The sequence below is a fragment of the Otolemur garnettii genome, unplaced genomic scaffold (assembly GCF_000181295.1).
Source record: "Otolemur garnettii isolate 467f Iridium unplaced genomic scaffold, OtoGar3 scaffold00013, whole genome shotgun sequence".
NCBI lineage: Eukaryota > Metazoa > Chordata > Mammalia > Primates > Galagidae > Otolemur > Otolemur garnettii.
The window spans coordinates 15,575,176-15,599,991 of NW_003852408.1; the positions used below are offsets into that span (position 1 = coordinate 15,575,176).

General features: G+C 49.0%; 1 protein-coding gene across 1 annotated transcript; it reads left to right on the forward strand.

Moving 5' to 3' along the window:
* The first annotated feature begins 8,467 nt into the window (after positions 1-8,467).
* On the forward strand, positions 8,468-24,422 carry IGFBP5 (insulin like growth factor binding protein 5). Its single transcript, XM_003784970.3, has 4 exons — positions 8,468-9,539; positions 21,933-22,162; positions 22,687-22,806; positions 24,153-24,422. The coding sequence occupies exons 1-4, from the start codon at positions 9,206-9,208 to the stop codon at positions 24,282-24,284; spliced, it is 816 nt and encodes a 271-aa protein (XP_003785018.1). The 5' UTR covers positions 8,468-9,205; the 3' UTR covers positions 24,285-24,422.
* Positions 24,423-24,816: the final 394 nt, after the last annotated feature.

Below are 24,816 nucleotides of genomic sequence, written 5' to 3' on the forward strand. Positions count from 1 at the left end.
AGCTTGCAAAGACCACAAGGATAGAGTGTTAAAAATTCTGGCTCTAAAAATACACATGTAAGGCTGATTAAAGAAGGTACAGTGAATAATAATAACTGTCACTTGAGTGGTTACTAGGTGTTATGAATTGAATTATGTTCTCCAAAAATCCATATGTTGAAATTCTGACCCCCAACACCTCAGACTATGCCCTGATTTGGAAATAGGGTAGTTGAAGATGTGCTTAGTTAAGATGAGCTCATACTGGAGTAGAGTGGACCCTTAATCCCTTATAAAAAGGGAAAATTTGGATAGACTCACATTCACAGAGACAGCCACATGAAGACTGAAATCACACTGCCACAAACCAAGGATCTGTCAGAAGCTGGGAGAGGGGCCTGGAACAGATCCTTCCCTGGCACCTTCAGAGGGAGCTCGGCCCTGTTGCTCCCTGGGACTTCTAACCCCTAGAACTGTGAAACCATCAGTTCCTGTTCCTTAAGCCACTCAGTTTGTGGCACTTTGTTAGGGCAGCTTTAGCAAATGAAGACCCTATATAATAGGTGCTGTGCTAAGTGATTTACACAGATTATCTTATTTAACTTTCTTGATAACATACTGATATTTTCCAGAAGAATGAATTGAAACAGAGGGAAGGTACTAACTTGCTCAAGGTTAAGCTGCTTTAATCAAAAATAACAGTGACATTCATAGCTTGGGGCTCAGGAAAATCTACCCCCTATTGGGTAAATCCCACATCTCTCTCCACAGTCTTTCAAACCTAGCTCCAAATAACTGTCCCTTTGGTTGGCTTCTGGTTGAGGGGCTTCCATTCTGCCTTTATGCTGCATACAGGGCCCCTCTCTCTTCATTCACCCACAAACTGGCAGCCAGCTGTTCTCATCCCAAGCAGCTCTCTTTATAATCTCCAATAATCGCTCCCACCACACACACCCCAACCATAATAGTGCAGCTGTTCTTGCCTTTTATGTTTGTTTAAGTTGTGATTTTACCTAAGAATGTCATTCAGTTATGTGCAGATTCCTTATCCCAGCCCATCATGTGCATACAGCCTAGAAAGGAGCTCTCAGAGGACAGGTCCTAAGTCTATTTAAAACCCACTAGTTGCCTAGTTAAACTGAGTGAGCTCACAGGCCTACAAGATGGCAGGGAACAGAATCTCACAGATAAGCTTCCTAGAGACTTAGTCAGCTCAAGGGTCTGTGAAAATGTGAACTCGGGGGGAATGGGTGAGGGAGGGGGATTGGAGGGATCACTTCTGAGGTTTATCTGACAGGGGTACAAGTGAATCTTTCTAAAAGTAAAATGTAAACGTTTTATAACAATAACTGAGAAAATGAGATGAAGGCTGTGTTGACCAGTTTGACGGAAGTATTTCAGATTGCATGTGAAAACCCCACACTGTACCCCAGAAGTGCATTAATGTACATAGTTACCATTCAATACAAAAAAAAAAAAAAGAAAAGAAAAGAAAATGTGAACTCAACTTTGTGTTCATCCTCATGTGTCTATATTCCTTGCATTGACAAAGGAGGGACAGGGACCCTGGACCAGGTTTACAGTGAATACATTCATGATCCCCTTGAGTATGGAGCCATCTTGAATAAGACAATGAAAGATTAGACTAGTTTTTCTCAAACTGCAAAAGCCTATAAGTATATTCTCTGTAAACTGCATTGTGAAGGGGGTGTGTGTGTGTGTGTTTCATTTTGCTAGTAATCTTGAAAATAAAATATATTTTAGGTCAGCCAGATGACCACCCTCGAATCCAGCACAAGAAGGCATTTTTTATCTTCAAAGGCTTAGGAGCCAAGCAGCACCACTTCCACCGTCATTTGCGAAGAGGCTAAGGAGCAGAAGCAACGAGATCTTGAAACCATGTGTGGGAGCTGAGTGAGGGCTGGTGGCATGGTGCTGCGTTTCAAAAGTGAAGATTCTGTGGTACTGTTTTGTTTTGCAAATGAGTCAAGGATTTTTCATGGAGAATTCTGATTATACTCAATTTTCATATTTCAAGCTAACTTTCTTTTTTCTTTTTTTTTTTTTTTTGAGACAGAGCCTCAAGCTATCCCCCTGGGTAGAGTACTGTAGCTTCACAGCTCACAGCAACCTCCAACTTCTGGGCTCAAGCGAGTCTTCTGCCTCCACCTCCCGAGTAGCTGAAACCACAGGTGCCCGCCACAATGCCTGGCTATTTTTTGGTTGCAGCCATCATTGTTGTTTGGTGGGTCCGGGCTGGATTCGAACCCGCCACCTTAGGTGTATGTGGCTGGTGCCTTAGCCCCTTGAGCCACAGGCACCTAGCCTCAAGCTAACTTTAAAACTAACTACTTTGAAAGACAAGACTCCACTGTTGATTAAAAAGTGATGGGAGAGTTAAACCACCAAATAGGACCTCAAACATGTACACCAAGCTCAAAAAACCTGCAACATAACAGTTAAATAACAGTTAAACCATAATGACAACCTGAGTAGAGATTTATTTTCAGCAAAACATCAACCAAATATCAATCCACACACTAAATTGATCTTGTCATTTTGCATTTTGTTGGGTTTGTAACTTTGGTTGAGTTTATTTACAAATTTGTTGGATTTTACAATGAGGTAAATACACAGAGCTTATTGTATACCTTAATATGTTTGTACATATGTAAGTTACATTACAATTAATATATTTCAAGTCCAACATTAGGGCTCTTGGAATTTTTTAAATAGTCCATAAATTACATTTGAAACATATAAGATTGACTAGTCCAATATATAAAAGAATAAAAAAAAATCAACATAGACATTACCAAGTCAGGCAGAAGATGCAGAAATAAACATGGGTGTTTAGAAAGATGTTGGAATCATAATTAGAGAAATAATAATTTTACCTTCTATTGAAACTAGTTTATAAAGCATTTTCTGTGCCAGGAACTGTACCAGATGGTCTTGGCCAACAGGTGAGGGAGGAAAAACAAGAGGAATACGATCTTGAGCCCTTTGAGTCACTCAGTCTGAGGGGGAAGGCAGGGCTGCCCCAAGTAACATTGATTAACACGGTTTACAGAACTGTCTCAGTCGAGGCTCAGAACAACCCTGACCACAATTTTCCCCTATTTCACTGATAAGGACACAGAGGACCTCATGGGCAAGAGTGAGATGCCCTGAGGAAAGCACGGGAGAAACCTTCCAGAGTAAAGACTGTTTCATCTGGGTCTGTCCTGATGACTAGGAGTTCACCGCTCATCCCAGAGGGGGAAAAGCACTCCTGTCCGAGGGAACAGTGTGTGCACAAAGACATGGGGACTTGGAAAAGCATGGTTTTGCTAAGGAAGGCTCAGAGGGCTGAGATTGACCCTACTGAGGACACGGGCAGAGACAGCTACTTAGAAAGAGTTCAGCCCTCAGCACCGATAATGAATCAAATCATGTCACCGGACCAAACCTTTCCGTACTGGTAAAAAAAGCAGGGTTTCCTGAAGGTTCAGAACCAGGCTGACTCTTCCAACCAGGGTTACTCTGTACATGGCATGGCAAGAGCCCCAGACATCACAGTAGATACAATGACAATGACAGTTTCCTGCAAGAAGAATCAAAGTTCCTTGTCCTAAGAGAATCTCATAAAGAAGAGTAAAGTGTCTTAAGTAAGGGCATCTTTTCCTAAATCACATAAATTTACCCTATGTACTAACAGTGGTAAGCCAGCTCTTACTGCTGCTCCCTTCTGAACTGTGTGTAACATAGATTCCATCCATGCACTGTGATTTTATTAGGCCTTTTCATGGTTCAAATACATCATATTAAACCTGCTCCAAGCAGTTAACACTTTGTCTCTCTCCTTTTATTCTATGGGATTCCATCTTTTCTGCCTACTCCAGTTCTCTGCATCTCTTAGCCCTGCACCTACCAACACTGTTTTCTAAGTCACAACAGATCACTTTTTCTGGTTAATCTGATTTCCCAAAATTGAAACACAGCTTCCAAGCTGTCCACTGTAGTAACTTGCCAGATCCCATAATCCAAGAAGATAGGAGGGCTACAACCAGAAAGAGTACTTATGGAACCCACCCTATTCTGCCCTATCTGGCTGGAACTGCTCCAGAAGCCTCCTAAACATCAATTCGTAAAACTATTAACTTACGTGCTGTTCATGCAGGGATATAAATCACTCTGAGTCACCGCTGGCTCCGGCTCCTTTAACAGCCAGCCTTAGGGTCAATAGACTCTAGTTAAATTGCCATTGCCCCAAGCACCACTACTAAATTAACTCTAAAGTAGAACTTCGTTTCACCCTCCAAATCATTCTAGCTGTTTAATAAGAAAGTTCATGTAGTAGAGGGCAATGGGAGGGGAGGGGGAGATTCGATAGAGGGAGGGTAAATGGTGGGACCACACCTATGGAGCATATGGTAAGGGTACAAGTCAAATCTACAAGTATAGAACATAAATGTCTTAACACAATAATTAAGTACATCAGGTGAAGGCTATATCAATTAGTTTGATGTACCCATTCCAAATTGCATTAAAAAAACCACATTGTACCCCACAAAAGCATAAATGTATTCATGATCTATGTGTATATGACTTAATAAAAGGGAAAAAAAAGAAAGTTCATGTAAAATTTAGAAAAACATTGTGCAGAAAGGAAAGAGAAGAATTTGGGGAGAATGGCTACCTCTGCCAAGGGCAGGGCAGGGCAGGGCGGGGCAGGAGGTGAGCTGTTACCTGTCAGGCTGTATTTCTCTTTTAACAAAATCTTCAACAATAATGGCAAAATGTCAACATGTGTTGAGGGAGTTTGAGGAGTTGAGGATACCTATTATGTTACCTTCTGTACTTTGAATGTTAGAAATACACCATAATCTACATTTTAAAATTTTTAAAGGGGAATTTTGCATCCACTTTGGCTGACAATCACACTCTGATTATTGGTCTGAGAAGGTTAAGGACATCCTTTGAGGAACTCAAAGTCATCAAGTTCTGAACGGGCTGTCACCTGTCTTCCAAGTAAAGTAATGGTGAACGTAGCTGCTGGAGGGACTTGGTGGATTTGGCACGCCAGGCTAGATTGGTGTTGTCATAGCAACAGTGGCAGTGCCGGGGCTGGGGCAGCATGTAAGTGGACCCACAGCATGTTGACACACGTCCTTCCACCTAGATTTGTGCTTCCCCATACCCATCCCCACTGTTAAAGACTTCGACCTGTGTCTGTTCTCGGCCCTTTGTGGATGGAGACGTATTTGCAATGATGTATCTATCCTGCCACCTAGCCTTCAGCGACATCACTACAGCAAAGCTGCCTTAAGCCGGTCTTCCTCTCAGATCTGGGTCCTGCTGAATTTCTCAGTTCTAGGGAAGGACCTGAGCAACTGGTCCTTTCTTCCAGGTGGCAGTAACTTAGTTTGGGATCCAGATAAGATCCGGACATATGCTGTTCTCTGGGAAAGGGACTGAAGTCAATGCCATGAGGTCTGTAAAGTGGAGCAAACAATAAGCCCATCTGAGAAAGTGGTGAAAGCAGCACAGAGCAGAGAAGGGAGAACGTCAGCTGGCACTTCCCCTCCCAACCACAACAATCCCTAATGCTTTCTGTCCTGTTACAAAGACCAGTCCAAACCATGTTATCAGGCAGCATCCTTACCTTGAAAATCACCTAGAAACTCACAGAAAATGACCTCAGGTAAGGACTCTGAAGGTTTATCAAATAATAATGCTATCCACCTTTGGAAAAGTTATCCCAATAAAAGAGAGCACATTTTTCACTCTGCTGCACTTCTTAAAACTGGGTTTTGATGTGCTGTTAATCTTGTAAAACAAAGGGAAGGGGTGATTTCTGGGGAAATGTGACATAAGCGGATGATGTTAACTTCTCACTTCTTCAAGAAAGATGTGGTTGAACAGCATCAAAGCCAGTCTATGCCAGAGCTGGCGACAAGGAAGGTCCTGGGAAGGGACCTTTGCCTCTGATATTTGTATCTGAAAGGAACACATTAGCCTCTCCCAGCCACTTCTGTTCTGAGAACAGAAACAACACCTTCCCACTCCACCGATGTGTATTAATTATGGACTCTCAGAAGCAAACCCCATGCAGCCAGCCAGTCCCCCATCTTTCGATGAAATCCCTCTACCATCCCAGGCTACTGAGAATTCTTCTTTCCAATGCCCTCCCAGGAAGCCTGCAGGATCTCTGGGACATCAGCTCCAGTCCCTGCATCCCTCATGACACAAGCCATTTCTAAGTGGAGATTGAGAAAGGTTGCTTAACATTTTCTGGGTCTTGAAGGGTAACCTCTCTCCACAGCCCCCTCTACCGCCCGGTCCCAAGGGCCACTCTCACCACACTCCTCCTCCCTTCTTTCTGCCCCTTTCTTCTTCTCTATGAATCATCCCCTCCTCTTTTAACCTGTCCTCACACATTGTCTTGCCCAGCCACTGGAAGTCAGCTAGACAAAAAGAAATGTCACTGGAGGCCACCTCTCTCAGCATACAGGGTGGCTGGAACCAGCAACTCATGTTTCTTTGGAAGAAGTACACAATTTCCCCATTCAGCTCAAATGCAACCAGTTTGCTTGGTGTGGACCAAGCTGCTGAAGGTGTGCAGAAAGGAACAAGAACAGAGACTGGAACACACCAGTCTCGCAGTTCGAACTTGTGACAAATAAGAGAATAACACATGATCCCCCTTACCTCTAAAATATTTCAACCAAGGTTTTGACTATTAAGTTTTGACTATGAATTTCCTCCTACCTTACCAAGTCCCCCAGGCAGAGGGGAGAATCGGTTGGAAAGAGGTTTGCTATTATTTTTTTTTAACTTGTTACACACAGTTCTCCTCCCTCTCTCAGCCAGCACCTAAAACCCCTCTGGCAATCCGAGCAAAGGCACAACAATTTTAAACTTTATTCTTGTCTTAAAATATGCCTTTGGGCAACTAGATAAAGAGAGATCAGGCTCTGTGAGTGTTAACAGCATAAAGCCAGAAGCTCCCCAACTGAACTAGCAAGGGAAAATATTTTCTTAAAAGCTATCGCGGGAAAGAATTCTTATCATAGATAAGGGTGCAGTCTAGTGGCAAACTTCATGAAATGCAGCCCCTTCTCTAAAGGGAAATTAGAGCCATTCTTTAGAGAGGACGGGCAATGTAAAAGACATGATAGTCTCACCCCAAATCCTCCCAGGGGGTTCCTCACTAACCTGCCTGTGAGGGCCATGGCCCACCTATGTCAACTTCCAGAAAAGCTAAGATCACCACCTTCCTTCTTCCAATGTGTTAATTTTCTTTTGTTTTATTAAAGAAAGAAAGGGTCCCTAGTGTCCCCATAGGATGTCTGAGGTTTCAAGTGGCAGAGAATGTTCCTGGTCAGGATCTTTTCCCAGGAGGTCCTGTGGTCCTATCGGCCCAGGCTCATATTCCTGAGATGCTCACGTGAGCACTCATTAACCACCTAACGCGGTCTCCCTCTGGTCTGTCACCCATTCCCTCCAGGCATGTGGCCCTGCCTAGTAGAAATACCCTGTAAAACAACACGGAGATTATGTATCACTGCAAGCCACCTTTCTTCCCTCTAAAAACCCTGGACACAAGGAGTGTTCAGGTCATCAGGCAAGGTTTTCAGACTTAACAACATTTCCCCCCAAGTGTCAGTTTCTGTAACTCACTGCTCCAGACAAGACTGTTGTATGAATGCTCCTCCCTGCAAGCACACAACACACACACACACACACACAGACCCTTCCTGGGGAACAGTGTAGCTGAAGGAAAGTAGCCACCTCTTGGACCACATGAGCAAAGACAGTCACCCCATGAGCAACAGAAACACCTTTAATTAAATCCTCTTCTCCAGACTTTGAGACAGGAAATTTGATTTTTCTTCCTTTCCTTTCCTTTCCTTTTTGTAAATTCAGCTCACCAGCCATCACTGACCATTGTACACTACCAGCCCCCGCAACACACACGTGCACGTGCCCGCGCGCGCACACACACACACACACAGACCCCTTACATGGTAAATTAGACACTAGCAGACAGTCGTTTTCCGAAGCTTGGGAGGATTTCTTGGACACGGTGTATTTTCAGCTGGCTAATAAGAAAATGCTTCTCCCTCCAGCCTGTGCCTTGACTAGTTAAGGGATAGGAGGGATCCAGAGACCAAGTTCCTCTTCTCATTGTGTCCACCCTGCGCCGAGTAACTCTCTTCCCCTCGCCCCTCCACCTCCTCGCTCCTCTGGGTAGCCCCAGCCTGTCCCCCTTGCCCCTTTCCTACATTCCGGGGGGAGGAGGGCGCAGTACAGGGAGCGAAGGGGAGCCCCCTTGTGTCTAGAAGGCCTCTCCCCGCCCCCACCCCGTGTGAGTTTGTTCTGCAAAGCTCCTTGGCATCCTTGCCTGGGTTGGGTGTTGGGGAGCTCAAATTGCAGCTACAAACTGGCTGGCAGCCAGCGCCATCTATTTAAAAGCGCTTGCTCGCCCGGAGCCCTTAGTCTCTTTGGAAACTTCTGCCGGGGAAAAGAGCTCTCGGAAAGAGCTGCAAAGCGGTGTGGGCTTTTTTCTTTTTTTGCTCCTTTTGATTACCTCCTCCGTTTGCACCCTTCTCCGGACTAATCGCAGAAACTGCGAATTTCGAAGAGGTGGTGGCAGAGTGGGAGAAAAGAAGTGTTAGGATCTGAGGGTTTTATTTTTAATTTCTTGATATCAACATTTTTCTCCCACTACTTCGGCTGCAGCCAAAGCTCCTTACCTGTTCCGCGGCAGCCGCGCGCCGCTGGCAGCTAAGGGTTAGAAAGGAGTGGGGTGTATTTTAAATTTTAAGCAAAATTTTTTAAAGATAAATCTATTTTTCTCCCCCCACCCACCCCCATCTCCACAGCCTCTGAACTCATTATTTCGGCGGTTGCCTTGGGGTGAACAGTTTTGTGGGGTTTTTTCTCCCTACAATTCTGACCAGATCCGGCTTGGGGGTTCCTGTGGCCTCCGCTCACTCCGCGCGCACCTGACGCTGCCCTTTTCTCCCCAACCTGTTGCAAGGCTTTGATCCTTGCAATTGGGGCTCGCTTGCAGGCATCCTAGTCTTCCATCTCTCCCTACATTTTGTAAGTGTCTGGGGGAGAGCACCTGCTCTACCTACCAGAGATTTAAAAAATCTCCGGGCGCCCTCTTGGCCCCTTTATCCCCTCACCCTCGCTCTCCTGCCCCGCCCTGAGGTAAAGGGGAGGCTCAGAGAAGATGGTGCTCACCGCGGTCCTCCTGCTGCTGGCCGCCTGCGCGGGGCCGGCCCAGAGCCTGGGCTCCTTCGTGCACTGCGAGCCCTGCGACGAGAAAGCCCTCTCCATGTGTCCCCCCAGCCCCCTGGGGTGCGAGCTGGTCAAGGAGCCGGGCTGCGGCTGCTGCATGACTTGCGCCCTGGCCGAGGGGCAGTCGTGCGGCGTCTACACTGAACGCTGCGCCCAGGGGCTGCGCTGCCTTCCCCGGCAGGACGAGGAGAAGCCGCTGCACGCCCTGCTGCACGGCCGCGGGGTTTGCCTCAACGAAAAGAGCTACCGCGAGCAAGCCAAGATCGGTGAGCGCGCTCAGTGTGCCAATCAGTTACGCGGCGCACGGGCTGGGGACGCGGGACCGCCGGGCCCGCGCGCTTTGCGCAGCAAGTGGCTTAGAGCTGGGGTGTAGCCGAGGAGCAATCGGGGAGGGTCCTTGCACCTCAGAATTGAAGCCCCTAGCCGATCCTATTCCTAGGTTTCTGTCTAGTCGAGTCTCTCCCAGGTTTCGCTCCTTCTCCTTTCCCCTACTCCCAACCTTATCCTCCCCTGTACCCCATTCGAATACTGACTCGGAGCTCTACTTTGGTCTCCTGGCCCAAAGCCCCTAGTAGCAATCTCCAGTCTGAAAACGTGTATGTTGCATTATCAACTCCTTCCCTCATTTTTTTTCTAAACTTGAAAAAAAACTCTTTTGTTAAAATATTGTCCTCATTGGGGCCTGGAGATAGAGGATCTACCCATCTTCCGAGCTAATTACACCTTTGTCCCTCCCGGTCCCCTCCCCTGCACTCCCACTCCCGTGCCGCTTGACATTTCTATCCCTTAGTCCCTAGACAGACATACACACACACCGTCCTTGGTAGCTAATGCCTTTTGGGTGGGGGCCTCGATGTCCCTCCTTCGTGTACACCCATTGCTTTTGATTTAATATGATTGATTGTGGTAGATGGCAAACCATTTTAACTGCAAAATGCCTTTTATTTCCTCCCAGAAAGGCTACTTTAGGAGAAGGGGTGGGGGTGGGGGGTTGGAGTTTGGTGCGGGCTGTTGGTCCCTGAGTCTAATTCCTTTTTTCTCCCTTCCCATTCAGATTTACCTAGGGTTAAAGGTGGACCTAGGGCTGGAGGCCAAAGGGGGTGTGATATTCAGACATAGCAACTTCCCCGCCTATGCTGATTCCCACCCACACCACCCTCAACTTCCCCGCCTATGCTGATTCCCACCACATTACCCTTGCACAATCCTCCCCTTTGCAATCTCCCCCAACTCCCAGCTCTTAAACCGGATCATAAGTGGGTGTGGAGTAAGTGCTTAAAGGGCTGGGAAAACGCATAATGCAAAATAAAAGGGGCGGAGACAGGAAAGCCACGCCCCGGGAGCCTCGCCTCCTCTTGCTCCGCCCCTGTTCGCCCCGCCCCCGAATTCTCAGCTCCGGGAGTCCGGCGTTTAAATGATTGACAGAGCTACTTGTTCAATCAGAACAGTTTTGGTTCCTTAGACGACGTTTCTTTTTGGAAAGTTACCTGATCTTAAATTTTTTTTTAAGTTTAATAAAGCACACAAAAGTCTGGGTTCTAAGACGTCAACCTAGGTATTGATTCTCTTCAAAATGTGTTAAGGCCAAACAATATTAATTTGGATTAGTTTCTTTCTGTCCCCTTCCAGTTCTCATGAGCACCCCAACATAGTTTTCTTAAGTGAAAACCAGTGACACTATCGAATAGCAGGGGAGTGAGTCTGGGCTTGCCAAGAGACAGGAAAGCTTTCCGGGGTTCAGCCTTGATCCCCTCAAAGCCTGCAGATTTTGACTGCTGCAGGAGCCAGCCCCTCCAGCTTTGCAAGGGGGGGTCGTTTTCCAAGGTGCAGCCCACAAAAAGAGAGGGGAGAACGTGCAGACACCGGAAGTCCCTGGGGCCGGTTTGCGAAGTTATTTTTATTAAGATCCACTTTTCAAAGGCGGTCCCTGCCTTCATCTTGGGGATGCAGATTTGGAAAAACTTAGCCCGGGGTGGGAGGGGGCGGGGTAAACGGAGGGAATAAATTGATTTCCTGGCTCGGAAGCGAGCGCCCTGGCTAACAATCCCGTCAGGTCTAAAGAATGCAAGGTCTCATGCAGCCGCATCCTGGCCCACTTTTATCTGCCCAACCATGTGATTGGCGTGATGTGGAGGGTGTGCGTGCAGGGCACACGCGCGCGCGGAATTGCCAGGCAAGCAGAGAGGGAGTATCCAACTTCCCAGTTCCACCTACCCCGCGCGCGCGCGCACACACACACACACGCACGCACGCACGACTTTGATCCCAAGCTAGGCCCTTTCAGAATTCTCTGCAGCCACTTCCTCAGCCCCCATCCTCGGGGTGCCTTTGGGGCAACCCTAAGCAGACTCCCTTCTCCATCCCAGCAGGCCCCAATCCTGCACTTTCCGCCGCTGACTCCACCCAAGCAGGTGTTTGGCGGGCTGCAGTTGCGGATTGGCTGCGCTCCACTGTCTCGGAGGCCGACGCCTTCCGCCGGGATAGATGGGGTGGGGGTGGGTGCTCCTTTTTAACCTAGAGAACCATTGAGTGAGCCTCCCCCCCAAAAGGTGGAGATTGTGCACAGACAGTGCTTAAGTTCCGAGAGAGAGAAGAGAGCGTTCCTTTGGTCCTTTAGCCAAAATTCCTGCTCCCCAACTCACTTTCCACCTCCCAATTCCCCCAAAATCTAATCAGTGGGGAAATGGCTTTGCCCTCCCTTCCTGGTTGCGACATATATATGCACACACAGATACATGAACACACACATATATATGGCATACTATATCATTATATCCAAATACTGCATTGTATAAATAATACAGTATTATATTCAAATACTATATAATATAAATAATATGTGCTGTATTATATTTTTTACATAACCCCCACAAAAGGTACGTTTCTAGAATAGTATTGGGGAACAGAGGAGTGAGGTGGCAGGCAGCCAGAGCTTCTGGGACGAGAGGAGAGTAGAGGGCGGGTGGAGACCCGTGTTTTGCTAGGCGGTTGCTGAGCAACCAGAGAGGGAGTCCGCCCGAGAGCAGGGTGTTGGGAGCGCGCCTGGCCCTGCATTTTATTTTGGCCAGTTCAGGGTCAGAGATAGATATAGAAAGAGCGAGGTGTGTGTGAGCCCGGAGGGAGTCAGAGAGGAGGGAGGTATTTACTTGGGCAAGCTCGGTAAATATCCGTGAGCTGGAGGGGGCCGGGGAAGGACCAAGGAAAGACTGAACCTGGCGCAAGGCTTCTGTGTGATTGGGGGAAGGAGCCCTGTGGCTGGATGGGCTGGTGCCAGCATGGCTGCCCATCCTGGGAGGTCTCTGCTGTGCTGGTGAGATATTAAGTTTGAGTGTAGGGAGCAGTGGGTCTGGGTTTCCGCTTTGTCATTCAGAAATAAAAGACAAAGAGGGATAGAAATTATGCCCTGGAAAAGAAAGAAAAATAAAATTACCTACATAAAAATGAATTCAGCCTTTGCATCTGTGAGGGCTTTGGCTTCCATCGCCCTGGCTTCAACTCCAAGCTTGGTCCAAATGCCATGTTGAAGTCAAGTTCCAGAGTTAGGTTTATTGGCCAAATTTATGTCTGGGTTGAGCAAGATCATGGAAAACTGAAGGAGCCAGATTCCTTTCTCACCCACACCCCCTCCCTTTGAAACAAGTCCCTGAGAAGATGACTGTGCCCTGGGCCAACCAAAACGGGAAGACAAGAGATGGGGCTTTAACCGGGCCTTTCCTGCAACCCACTTCTTTCTGCTGTGTCAGCTCAGACTGGAAGAACAAGCACAGTTGGCTGTAGTGAGAACTCATTTTCTTTCCATTTCTCTGTTTTCGCCTTCTTACCCCTCCCTCCTACTCCTCTTTCCTCCCCTCCCCCACTTCCCCCATCCCCCAGCTCCATCTCCCAACTCTAAAGCAGCCCCAGGGCTTGAGTTTTAAGTCAGAGCAGCTGCAAGTTGTTCCTGGGGCTTGAGCTGGATTTGATCGGGCAGGTGGGCCTGCAGCTGCTGCCAAAGGACCAGGCTGACCCAGGAGCCGGAGGTCACTGTGAGGGTTGCAGCAGAGGGCATGGGAGCAGGAATCCCTGCGGAAGCCCTCCTCTCCTGAAGGGCAGGGGGAGCAGCTATCAGGAAGGGGAGATAAAATTTGGCTAACATTTTGCTTTGTACCTGAGCATTGCCTATGAGACTTTAAGGTGTTTAATGTGCGGAAAATAAAACTCTGAAGAAGGAATCACCACAGTCCAGACCCACAACTTCCAGAAACTGAAAGAACACTATAAACAACCAGATACCAACAAGGGACCCGGAGGAAAAGGGAAAAGTCCAGAAAATGGTTTCAGTAAGAGACAAGTAGGCAATTTATAGGATTTTTGTTTAGTTTTTGTTTTGCCTTTTTACTACTTTTTTCTAAAACTTGCAGTTCTTCAAGACTATTCTTAAATTGTAATCTGGACATGTTATTCAAAACAATAAGGTTGATTACATATTTACAAGAGTAAATCATCAAATCAACAAGGAAGCCAGTCATAGGCATTCATTTCCCTCCTGCACAATATCCAGAGAATGTCCCCCTTTTATTTCCAGTTCCATTCTTTTCCATGATTTCCGTTATGATGTCACACCTTCATAGATTAGATATAGGCCTAGACACAGATAGAGATGTAGATATAGGTCTCCCCAGGGGAAGGACTGTACATCTCCTTGACAGGGGAACTAGCGTTTCCTCCCTGGCCACTAGGCTTAGCTCCGTCCTAGCATCTCTCCAGGAATTGTCTGGGTATTGGCCAAAGAATGTTAAGGCTGAAAGGAACCCACAGTGATCATCACAGCCCAGGCCTTCGTGTTAGGTTGAGGATGCTGAGGCCCTGAGTGGGATATCATTTGCCCAGGATGAGGCTGCAGGGTTAGAGGCAGCTCTTCCTCAGGGTTCCAGCTCTGCCTCTCGCCATTCCTGGCTTTCTGGCTAGTCACTAGGGCTCCTACCCCAGCCTTGGCAAACATCACCAAATGTTATCATCCCATGAAATAAGAACCCACAGCTTAGGGGTGCTCTGTTTGAGGGGCAGTAGAAAGAGTGAAGTAGCCCTAAAATAGAGAGTGCAACATTCTTCTTATTTTCACACTCATTCTGTCCCTTTTTCTACACGGTCTTGCAAACAAGGCTGGCTGAGGCCAGTGGTTTTGCAGAGGGGCCAAGGAGATTGTGAAGGAGTGATGTCAGGTCCACATGCCACACCTCATATCCTGAATGACAGGGAGCTCTCCTGATGTCAGGAGGCAGGCAGGCCCTTGCTGTCCCTGGGCCGAGCAGAGGCCCATGGTCTTGAAGGGGAAACAGCACAGAAGTGGCCTGCATCCCATGGCAACCTCCCCCCCACAGCACAGGCCTCACTGGGGCCAGTGAGCAGGACATGAAGGGAGAGGGCAGTGGGGTCAGGTGGGAAGGGTGGGTGGGGGATTTGAGGTGGGAAGGGTGGGTGGGGGATTTCTGCATCAAAAGACAAGGAGAAAAATCATACATGGAAAAAGTAGGTAAGGCAGAGAGCCACCTGTTGGTTGTTTTTTTTTTTTTTCAATATATTCTAGTGATGTGGAAGAGGTAAAGAAAGCCTCCTCACTTTTTTCTGAGGATAAACTTAGATTCAGGTCTGTGACTCCAGGACACATTTCTTGGTTGGTGATAAATGTATACATAGTAAATACATATTTATTTTCGATTCTTAAAATGAGCATCTCCAGCCAGTTCTTTCCAGGAGTTGGGGCAGGGGGAACTTGCTCAGTAGAAATGTCTATATTTGTTCCCCATCATACCCCAAATGAGAAGATGATGGCGAGGAGGTGGCCCCTGGTGGACGAACTGGGCCACTCTTGATCTGGCCCATTTCCAGCATGAGCCATCACAGCCTGTCCAGAACATTACAAGTGGCCACATTTCCCAGTCTTGGGTGAGCAGAAGGGGGGCAGGAAGTGGCAGCTTTCTCCTCTGTCCAGGCCCCCTGCGAAGAGGGGCTATGTCAAGGGTCAAACAAGGAAGGCGCAGCTGCCCATGAAAGCTCAGCCTTTCCTTCTTTGACTCTTTGGGGGCAAAAGGGAAGGGTGGGGGCAATGATTCCCCCACCCTTAGATTAAATTAAACTATTTAATTCAAGTCTCTTGGGCAAGGGAGACTTACATTAAAGTCTCCCTTTAATTTAAGGGGTGGCTTCTTTGGTGTCCAATTAAGTGGCATTAGCTACATGCAACTATTGAACACTTGAAATGTGGCCAGTGCATTGAGGAACCAACTTTTAAAATTCATGTAATTTTAATTTTAATTTAAAAACTGATGTCCTGGCCAGTGGGGCACGTGGAAGTGGAAACTCAGTCATTCGTTCTGTGGGGTGTCAACTTGACACCTGCCACAACTGCACTGGTGTGGTCACCTTGTCTCCACCTTTAGGGAAGGAGACCTAGGCCCCTTAATACAGAATGAAGGAAGGGGACTAGGCAGAGGGGAAAAAACCCAGATAAGCTCTTTAAATGGAGACTGGTTCACAGCCCTGGTGCAAAAACCCTTCTCACCTCATGTTGGATGGACTCCCCTGGGCCTTCACTTTCTGGCAAATTTTCTGCAGCCTGCGGAGCCTTAGATCTGTGGTCTATAAGTAGGCATCTGTCAACTAGGTGCCACAGCACTCAAATTTTTAGTTGATGATTAGAACTAGGTAGGTGAGAGGCACTAGACAGCTACATAGGCTAAAACCTGTGCTAAGTTAATTAGCACGTCTTAGCTCAATTAATCCTCACGACAATCCCATGGAGAAGGGGCTCTTGTCATTCTCCCATAAGTCAAAGGAGAAAACCAAAACAGAGAGAGGAAGAAAATCTGCCCAAGGTTATTGGTCAGCCACCCCAGCTTCCTCCCGGGAAAGGTGCCTGGAGATTAAGGGTGGCACAGCTTGATGTGGAGCTGGGCTTTGACCTCAGGTGTTTTGGCTCCAGATTCTATATGGACTCCATGGGCTCTATGGTGAGCAGGGAGATGTTACATTCCCACCTTGGCCAAATTTGCTGTTAACTTAGCGCACTTAACCATTTTGGCTGTCCCGCCTGAAATAGGGTAGCAGACCTCAGCCAGGGAGGCCCCATTGCCCTCCTGGTCCAGTCAGCAGGGTTCTTGGAGTCTACCTGACTCCCCTCTGGGGTCTGCCCCAGCCCTCTCCCTTCTTGAAACTGCTTTTCTGTATGGCAGCTGTTTGGATTGGTTTTTCTGTTGAAAAGTTAGGGTTCCTTTCCTTCTCAGGCCCATCCTTCAGGTTAAAAAGAACACAGAACATGTGTCTCTGTTATTGACTACAGAGGGGAAAAAAAAAACAAACAAACAAACAGTGTCTTCTGAAAGAGTCTGGGCCCAGGCAGATGCTGGTCAGGGGAGCGCTGGGTCTGAAGAGGGTAGTGTAGCTCTCGTGGAAGGTTCTGCAGCCCCCTACCACCCTTGGGCCCTTTCTCCCTATGCAAACACACACACACCATGCATCTGGGTCATCTGGCATGCACAGCTGGGAGAGTCGGACTTCGGGAGGCTGAGACATGGCTTGCATTTTTTTCAGCAGCGAGCAGTTGATCCTTCATTCCCCCATAAGCCTTGTGTTGTAGTAGAAAGCAGGTTGGCTAGGAACAAGGCAAGGCAGTGAGAGGGTCTGAGGAGCACTGTGGGGGCCTTGCTGTTTTCAGTTATGCTAAGGCACAGACCGGTAGAACGCTCTGTGGCGATGGAAATGTTCTGGATCTACGCCGTCCAACCTACTGCCCAATAGTCACATGTGGTTATGGAGCACTTGTGATCTGGCTAGAGTGACTGAGGAACTGAATTTCTTATTAATTTCAGTAACCACATTGGCTAGCAGATGCTACATTAGACAGCACAGCCTTAGGTCAAACAGAAGCCCAGTGTACCTAGGGCTCCCTACTGCCAGGTTGTCCCTCTGCTGCCTGCTGCGCCCTTCTGCAGCAGAAGGGGCCTGGATGAAAAGACCTCCCGAGGCATCTACCGGGCTCTAACTTGCCCCCACTTATACTACAGAAATACTTATAGACCCACTTCTCTTTGCCTCTTGGGCAAATTTGCACATAATTCTTTATTTAAAGATTATTTCTTGGATGTCATTTGATTTCCTGAAGAGATGGAGATAAATGGCAAAGCTCTGCCCTTAAGAAGTTTATTGTTTAAACCCCACACAGGGAGCTAGAACAGAAGCCAACTCCTTTTTTCATTCCTTGTAGAGAGATTTTGGACATCTCCATTTTGGCTTCTGGATAGACAAAGAGACTAGAGAACCTCCCCAGGTCCTGGTGGTCGGCCAACGCCCTTCCTGGGCTGTGAAGTTCAAGTATGCCTCAGTTTCTTCAATTTTTCTAAGTCAAATCATAATATCTGGGCCACCCAGTTTTCTCTTATGTTTGATTATGAGGTCAAGCAAGATAGAGTGAGAAACTGACAACAGCCCAAGAACAGGCTGTTGATGGTGCCAGGGTGTGACTAAGAGCCCAGGGTGGGAGGTGGGATTTCTGGCAGCTGCAGGTCCCTACCTTGACCTATCCATTGGAAGCAAGGTGGCGTCGGAATGCTTCTGAGGAGCCAGTGCCTACCTCTGACGGCCCAGCATTTTCCCCTTGTGAGAGCACACGCAGCCACAAGAGGGCGTGTTGGAGCAAGTGGCCCAGTTGGGGCAGGGTACATGCATTGTGCAATTGTTCTGTGTGTACCGCAGCTCACCCCAGGATGCCACTGGGTCCCCAGCAGCTGAGCCTGCAGCCAGGCACCCTCTGCATTTACTGGGTCGTGGAGGATGGCGCAGCCCTCAAGCACGTGTTCACGCTGCTATGGGGAGAGGATCTTTATAGATGTTGCTACACACGCGTTTTCATAAGCAAACAACTTATGACAGGAGAAGCTTAGTTGGCCACCCTAACATGGCAGGACGTGGCAGGGGCTAGAGGTATTAGACAGATTTTTGGAAGGGGCGGGGTAGAAGCCAGAGTAGACTCAGATCCCACCCAAAAGGTAATACTGTATCAAAATGATATGATAGTGCCCTCTTAATCATTGGATAGGGTCATGAAATTAAAGGCTCTGCCTCCATAGCTTCCGGGGGAGGAAAAGCGTTCCCGTTTCCCATCCCATGCAGACTCCTCTGAGAATGGCATCTCGAGATAGGCAGGGAGCTCTGGGATATGTTTCCTTTCCTTCCTGGGCGGTTCTCCAGTTGCAGATTACAGAATGCAAATAAGCCTTGTTCCCCACTCCTGCCCTCCACTCTCCCGCCTACAGGGTCCTAGGTCTCGCTTGTTCGTCTACCTGACTCTAAATGCAGGAAAGAGAGGGAAAGGATTTTGGTGATTGCCAGGAAAGTGGAAGAGAGATACACACTTCCAGGTTTCAAAAAAGCTTACGGTCCCTAGAAATGAGCGCCTATGCGTGGACATCAGTCTCCTGCGCCATCTATTGGCCATCTGGGGGTACTGACCTTTTTGTAAAACAGGTTCCAGGGCCTGCTGCATAACGTGCAGTGCAATCCTCACCAGGAAGTCCTCCCTCGTACCCCACCCAAAATCCCTTCTGCAACCTGAGTTCATCATCTCTTGATGCAATAGTTCTGGAGTAGCCAGTCTACTTGTGCCTTCTTGCTTTATCTAAAACTTAAACTCTTCCAAAATTGAAAGCCTGTTTGGGACTCAGCCACAGGGCAGCTAAGTGGGGCTGGCTGGCTCTGGCATCTTTCCTCCAGGCTTACTTTCCAGCACTTTAATCTTCGTGGCTCTGCACTGGTTCCTATCCAAGTTTCCACTGTCTCTCTGGAGCCTACAGGTGACCACAAGACCCTGATTAGTATCTTTGATACTGGACTCTCCTGCTGCCTAAGCAATAGGTCTCATGGGGTTAAGTGGCACCAGGACCCAGGAAACACATCAAAACTTTAAGCCTGCCCTTCAGAAGCAGCCAAAGAGCCTACAGACTGGGGGCAGGGGGTCTGCCCTCAGGAGACCAGGAAAAGGAGAGAGGGTTTACAAAAGTTTTCTAAGTCTCTCAAATTAAGAAAGATACCAGAATATACTAGAACATTCCTTTTCTCCCTAGTGTCATTGTTTGGCCCTAGGACTTCAACATTTTCAAAGAAAAGAATAAGAGAAGTAAAAATAAATTTGCCACAAGGTTGACTGGACCATTGCTAATAGTCCCATCCTCCCAGGAAGGGTGACTCAATAAGTGCTTCTTAGAAAGAGTCCCAAAGATGAAGGGTCCTGAGAGGAGCTGCTGATACAGGCAAGGCTGTGGGCACCGTGCTTCTGCATCTGCCAAGGCCAAAGAAGGAGAACAAACTGAAATGACAGTTGGAGAACGGCACCCTCTGACAAAAGCAACGGAGCCCTCCAACCCCCCCCCCCAAAAGGTGGCCAGAAGAAGATGGGGTGGCATCCCCATCCCAGATGTCTTTAGGAACTAGAAAGAGCACCAATGAGATAGGGGTGTATAATCATTTCTGCGTGGACACAGGGAAGGGCTAGTTGACCTTTGGAAAGGACTCCAGGAGTTAAGACAGCCACTGGGGCAAGGCAGCCGCCCAGCCTCTCCCCCCTTGTAGAGGTGAAAGCATGCTGGCTCCCCAGGTCAGGCTGGAGCAGTCCACCGGAGGACACACTCATCTTTCTTCCACACCCTGGTCAGCAGCCCTTACTTTATCCGGTTACAATCTTATTTATCTTGTTTGAGGAAGGAATTGGGCCATGTACCCCAGGACATCTCCTGGCTGTCAATGGCCACCATCCCTCGTCATCTCCCCTGGCCCAGCCAACTATCTTCTGAGGGTCAGAACATTTGACGATGCCTCAAGAAGCTGGTTGTCTCGAGCCCTTGAATAAGATGCGAGGCCCATGGTTAGCTCTCCCTCTCCTCACTCCCCCCAACCCCAGGACCTGAGCCTTGAGCTGGGCTCATTACCAGATAACAGAGTTCCAATGCACAGTGTCTCCAAACCAGCCATGCTCCCCCTAAATCTCCCTATCAATCTAACTTATCTCACAACCAAGAAAAGGTGGTTTACCCAATACATCACCCACCTACCAGGCACCTTAGGGGTTGAGGGCTCAAAGCCCCAACGGGGACACCAGGATCCTGGTGCTGAACTTCTTTCAGGCAGAGTCTGTCTTTGCCGTCTGCTTCCTCCTCATTGTCATCCTCCTCGCCAGTGAGCACCTCCCTTCCCGTCCTGTCAATCATATCCAAAGCAACTACCCTCCAGGAACACTGCGAAGCCTTGGAAGCTTCTTCAGGGCAGGAAACTTCCCTACCAAAGCCTTAAAGTCCAGATAATTGAAGTTCATTAAACTTCACAAATCCTGAGCCAAGACAGAAGCAGGTGGCTGGGCGTTGCCTGCCACCCTGGCCGGGTAGGGTCGGGTCTGCAAAAGCCTTCCCAGCTCATACCTAGAAAGTCTCCAGGGGCGTGAGACGGTGTCTTCACAAAAAGCTTCTCCTTCCCCACCACCCCCCTCCTTGAATTCTTCCCCTTCCTTGACTTCCCATCCCAGGTGCTATCACCCTTCCCCGGAATAGTGGAGGGGCTGGAGAGTAGGAGTTTCCTTCACCCCATATTAGGAGTTTGGATCACCCCAAGTCTCGTTTTCTTTTTCAAGGAACAACTCCTGCTCATCCCTGCACCCCACCACACCCTGCCCACCTGTGAGCAGCAAAGGTCTCCCCCCACTCTGGGTCTGCTGAGGCTGGGGGGCAACCAAACTGAGAGGAGAAAGGGACCCAGAGAAAGGTGTCTGTGGGACAGGAACTGAGTGGAAATCTATGGACCAAGAAGAGGCCAGGCAGGTAGAATTGAGGGTCAACAAATACATGAAAAAAGTCCTGCTTCTCTAAAGGTCAATGGTCAGCTAAGTATAGACTGTCACCAACTCACTCCTATATATAACTGCCCAGCCCAGCCAGCTGCTGGCCTCTCTCAGGCTGGAGCTGAGCAACATGCCAGCCTCAGGCCCGAGCTTGCTGCCAGGTCTGAGCCAGAGTGGGAGTGAGACCTGTGGATCCCACATGCCCCTGTGCTATTTCCCACTGAACGCACAGTCTGGCTTTTCTGTCTCCTAGCCCCCTCATCTTATGCTTCACAATGGCCCCACCACCCTTCTGCTCCAGGCCCTGGGACCCCCCCCCCAGGGTCCCAGGTCCAAATATACCTCAATGCCCATCAGTTCTAAAAGTGCAGAGACCCGTCCCCTGCTGTGCCCTGTCTTCTCCTAGGAGCCTGGATCTCCAGGCCCCCAGCAAGCAAGCTGTTTACCACCACCTTCACCCTTCCCTGGGCCACTCTTCTCGACCTTCCACCTTCCAGCCCCAGAGTGTCCTCTCCCTCCTGCCACACCTTCCTCATCTATCAATCTTCCAATATTCTCCTTCTCCGAGCAGAGTCTTCCTCCCTACACTCTGCTCAACTGCAGGAATGCCAGGAACTTCTTACCACCTTCCTGAGCATATCAACTCTTCTTCCGGGTTCTCATTTCCTGGCCTTCCCCAGTCTGCAGAGCTCCCAGAGGGTGAAAAGCCTGTTTCTGCCTGTGTCACTTCCCCCACCCAGACCTCGCAGTCCCAGGCCCCACATGCAGGCAGCTGACCCTCAGCCACTTCTCCCTGCAGAGAGAGACTCTCGTGAGCATGAGGAGCCAACCACCTCCGAGATGGCCGAGGAGACCTACTCCCCCAAGATCTTCCGGCCCAAGCACACCCGCATCTCGGAGCTGAAGGCCGAGGCAGTGAAGAAGGACCGCAGAAAGAAGCTGACCCAGTCCAAGTTTGTTGGGGGAGCCGAGAACACCGCCCACCCCAGGGTCATCTCTGCACCTGAGATGAGACAGGAATCTGAACAGGTGCGTCTCAGTGTTCACCCCGCCCCTGTCTCCCGCCTCTGCCACTGCCTGGCTTTGGGGCTTTTGCCCTTCATCTAAATGGGCATTCCAGACAGCTGGAGGTGTTTAGGCTAGACCTGGTAAAGGAAGCAGGTGTCTCAGCTTAGGAGAACTTTCAGAGCTTGCATTTGTCAGGACAGAGAGCTTGTCCAAGTGAGTGGAAATAGAAGTAGTATTCGTTCCGGGAAAGTGCCTGCCAGCATCCTGAGCACATGCAGGGCACGTGAGCCCTGGATGGAGCAGTGTACAGGCCTTGGCAGACACAGCATAGAGCATCCAGAGGCACCTCTGGTCTCCATCAGAACAGAAAAGCTGAGGATGGCTGGCCTGTAAGACTCACAGGTAAATACAGCTCTATCCTTGGCCACATGCGGGCTTTGCACACTCCGGGGCACAGGACAGGGGAGAGGGAGGAAAGATCGTGGGTCTGCACATGGGGTGGTTCCGCTTGGTCCTGCCACTCCCTCACCCTCCTGTCCACACAGGGTCCCTGCCGCAGACACATGGAGGCCTCCCTGCAGGAGCTCAAAGCCAGCCCACGCATGGTACCCCGCGCCGTGTACCTGCCCAACTGTGACCGCAAGGGATTCTACAAGAGAAAGCAGGTACAGCCCCGGCCCAGGCTCCCAGGTTCTGATGACTCCCCAAATGGCACCTGCCTGGTAACTCCACTCAGGCAAGCACCTGAGATTTCCACCATTAACAATTTAGTGTTTCCTAAACCTCAAATACCTGTTCACATGCCACAGCCATGATTTTCCCGATTCCCTCCGATGCCATAATCTACTTAGCTTTCCACAGATTCACTTTCTCCACTTGTGCTCGTTGGTAACACTGTATCTCTCTCACACACACACACACACACACACACACACGTCCTTTGTGCTCCTTCAATTCCTTTCCAGTGTACACACACAGCACATTCACACACACGTGGCTTTAAGACCTGTTTTCTTTGGACACCACCCGAAACCATCACACCCCTTCACAGCCAGGCTAGCCTTGAGTGACAGCTCTCAAACGCCACCACCTGGGGGCTTGTTAAAGCAGCTGGCAGCTGGGCCCTACCACCCCCAGTGGGTCTAGGGTAGATTCTAGGACTTTGCATTTCCTGATACCAACTTAAGGGCCCCACCAATCTAAAAAGCCAAACTGCCTTGGGGTCAGTCTTAGCTCTGCCACTTACGGGCCTGTCCTCTTGCCCCAGTCATTTATTGTCTCTGTGTCTCCAGAGAATAACTGTGCCTACCTCACAGAGGATGAGGAATAACATTCCCGACACTACGTAGAGAATTGTCTCATAAAGCTACACAGGGGGTGCCACCTATTATTATTACCATCACTATTATTATTATCAGATCATGAAACTCTCTTGAGAATCCCTGGAGAGAACCAAGTGGGAGGAACTAAAGTGGATAACATTTTAAAAAGATCATGGCAGGCATGGTGGCTCATGCCTCAAATCCCAGCAAGTTGGGAGGCCAAGGTGGGAGGATCACTTGAGACCAGGAGTTAAAGACCAGCTTGGGCAACATAGTGAGACCCTGCCTCTACAAAAAAATAATTAGCTAGGTGTGATGGCACCTGCCTAGAGTCCCAGCAACTCGGGATGCTGAAGTAGGATGATTACTTGAGCCTGGGAGTTTGAAGCTACAGTGAACTATGATTACACCACTGCCCTCTAGCCTGGGTGACAGAGTAAAATGCTGTCTCAAAAAGAAAAAGGAGAGAGAGAGAGAAAGATGGTAGGGGCTAACCAAGGGCAGGCTGCCTAAATTCACATTTTCCCCCCAGGCCTTCATGCAATGGGGATGGCAGAACCCCAGGGTTGGGTCTGGCCCCTCAGCTCGCTGGGGATGAGAGTCCATCTTGGGATGGGGAGGAGGCAGGGTGGGCAGGAGCCAGGCTCAGCGGACAGCGTCCTCACCTCCCGTTGCTCTGCCCACCCCAGTGCAAGCCTTCCCGCGGCCGCAAGCGTGGCATCTGCTGGTGCGTGGACAAGTACGGCATGAAGCTGCCGGGCATGGAGTACGTGGACGGGGACTTTCAGTGCCACACCTTCGACAGTAGCAATGTTGAGTGATGCGTCCCCTCCCCGCTCCCCCTCACCCCCACCCACCCCCAGCCCCAACTCCAGCCAGCGACTCCCTCCACCCCCGGACGCCACTCATTTCATCTCATTTAAGGGAAAAGAATATACGTATATATCTATGTGAGGAAACTGAGGACCTCGGAATCTCTAGCAAGGGCTCAACTTTGAAAATGGCAACAACAGAGACAGATGCAAAAAGCTAAGGAGACACACACACCCCCCTTTAAAATGGCTTTCTTTTTGAGGCAAGTTGGATGAACAGAGAAGGAAAGAGAGGAGAAGAGGGAGAGAAGGGAAGAAAGTGTTTGTGTGGGAAAGAGGACGGATGAGTGGGGTTATGAAAAGGAAGGACCCGCGAGGCAGGAAGGAAAGGTGCAGGGGCTGGGGCAGGGCCCATCTCTCATCCAGCCCTGGCCTGGGGTCAGGAGAGGTTTGGACAGCAGAAGGCGGAGCCTAAGAGGTGGTATTTGGTGACACCCTTGGAGTTTTCCCAGGTTGGATTGGTCAGGGGGAGAAAAGACTT

Bases quoted from the DNA above. Each gene is read 5' to 3' on its own strand.
- IGFBP5 (XM_003784970.3), top strand. From the start codon at position 9,206: ATGGTGCTCACCGCGGTCCTCCTGCTGCTGGCCGCCTGCGCGGGGCCG. The intron at 9,540-21,932 runs GTGAGCGCGCTC...TTCTCCCTGCAG, and splicing joins CCGCGAGCAAGCCAAGATCG to AGAGAGACTCTCGTGAGCAT. The intron at 22,807-24,152 runs GTACAGCCCCGG...TGCCCACCCCAG, and splicing joins GATTCTACAAGAGAAAGCAG to TGCAAGCCTTCCCGCGGCCG.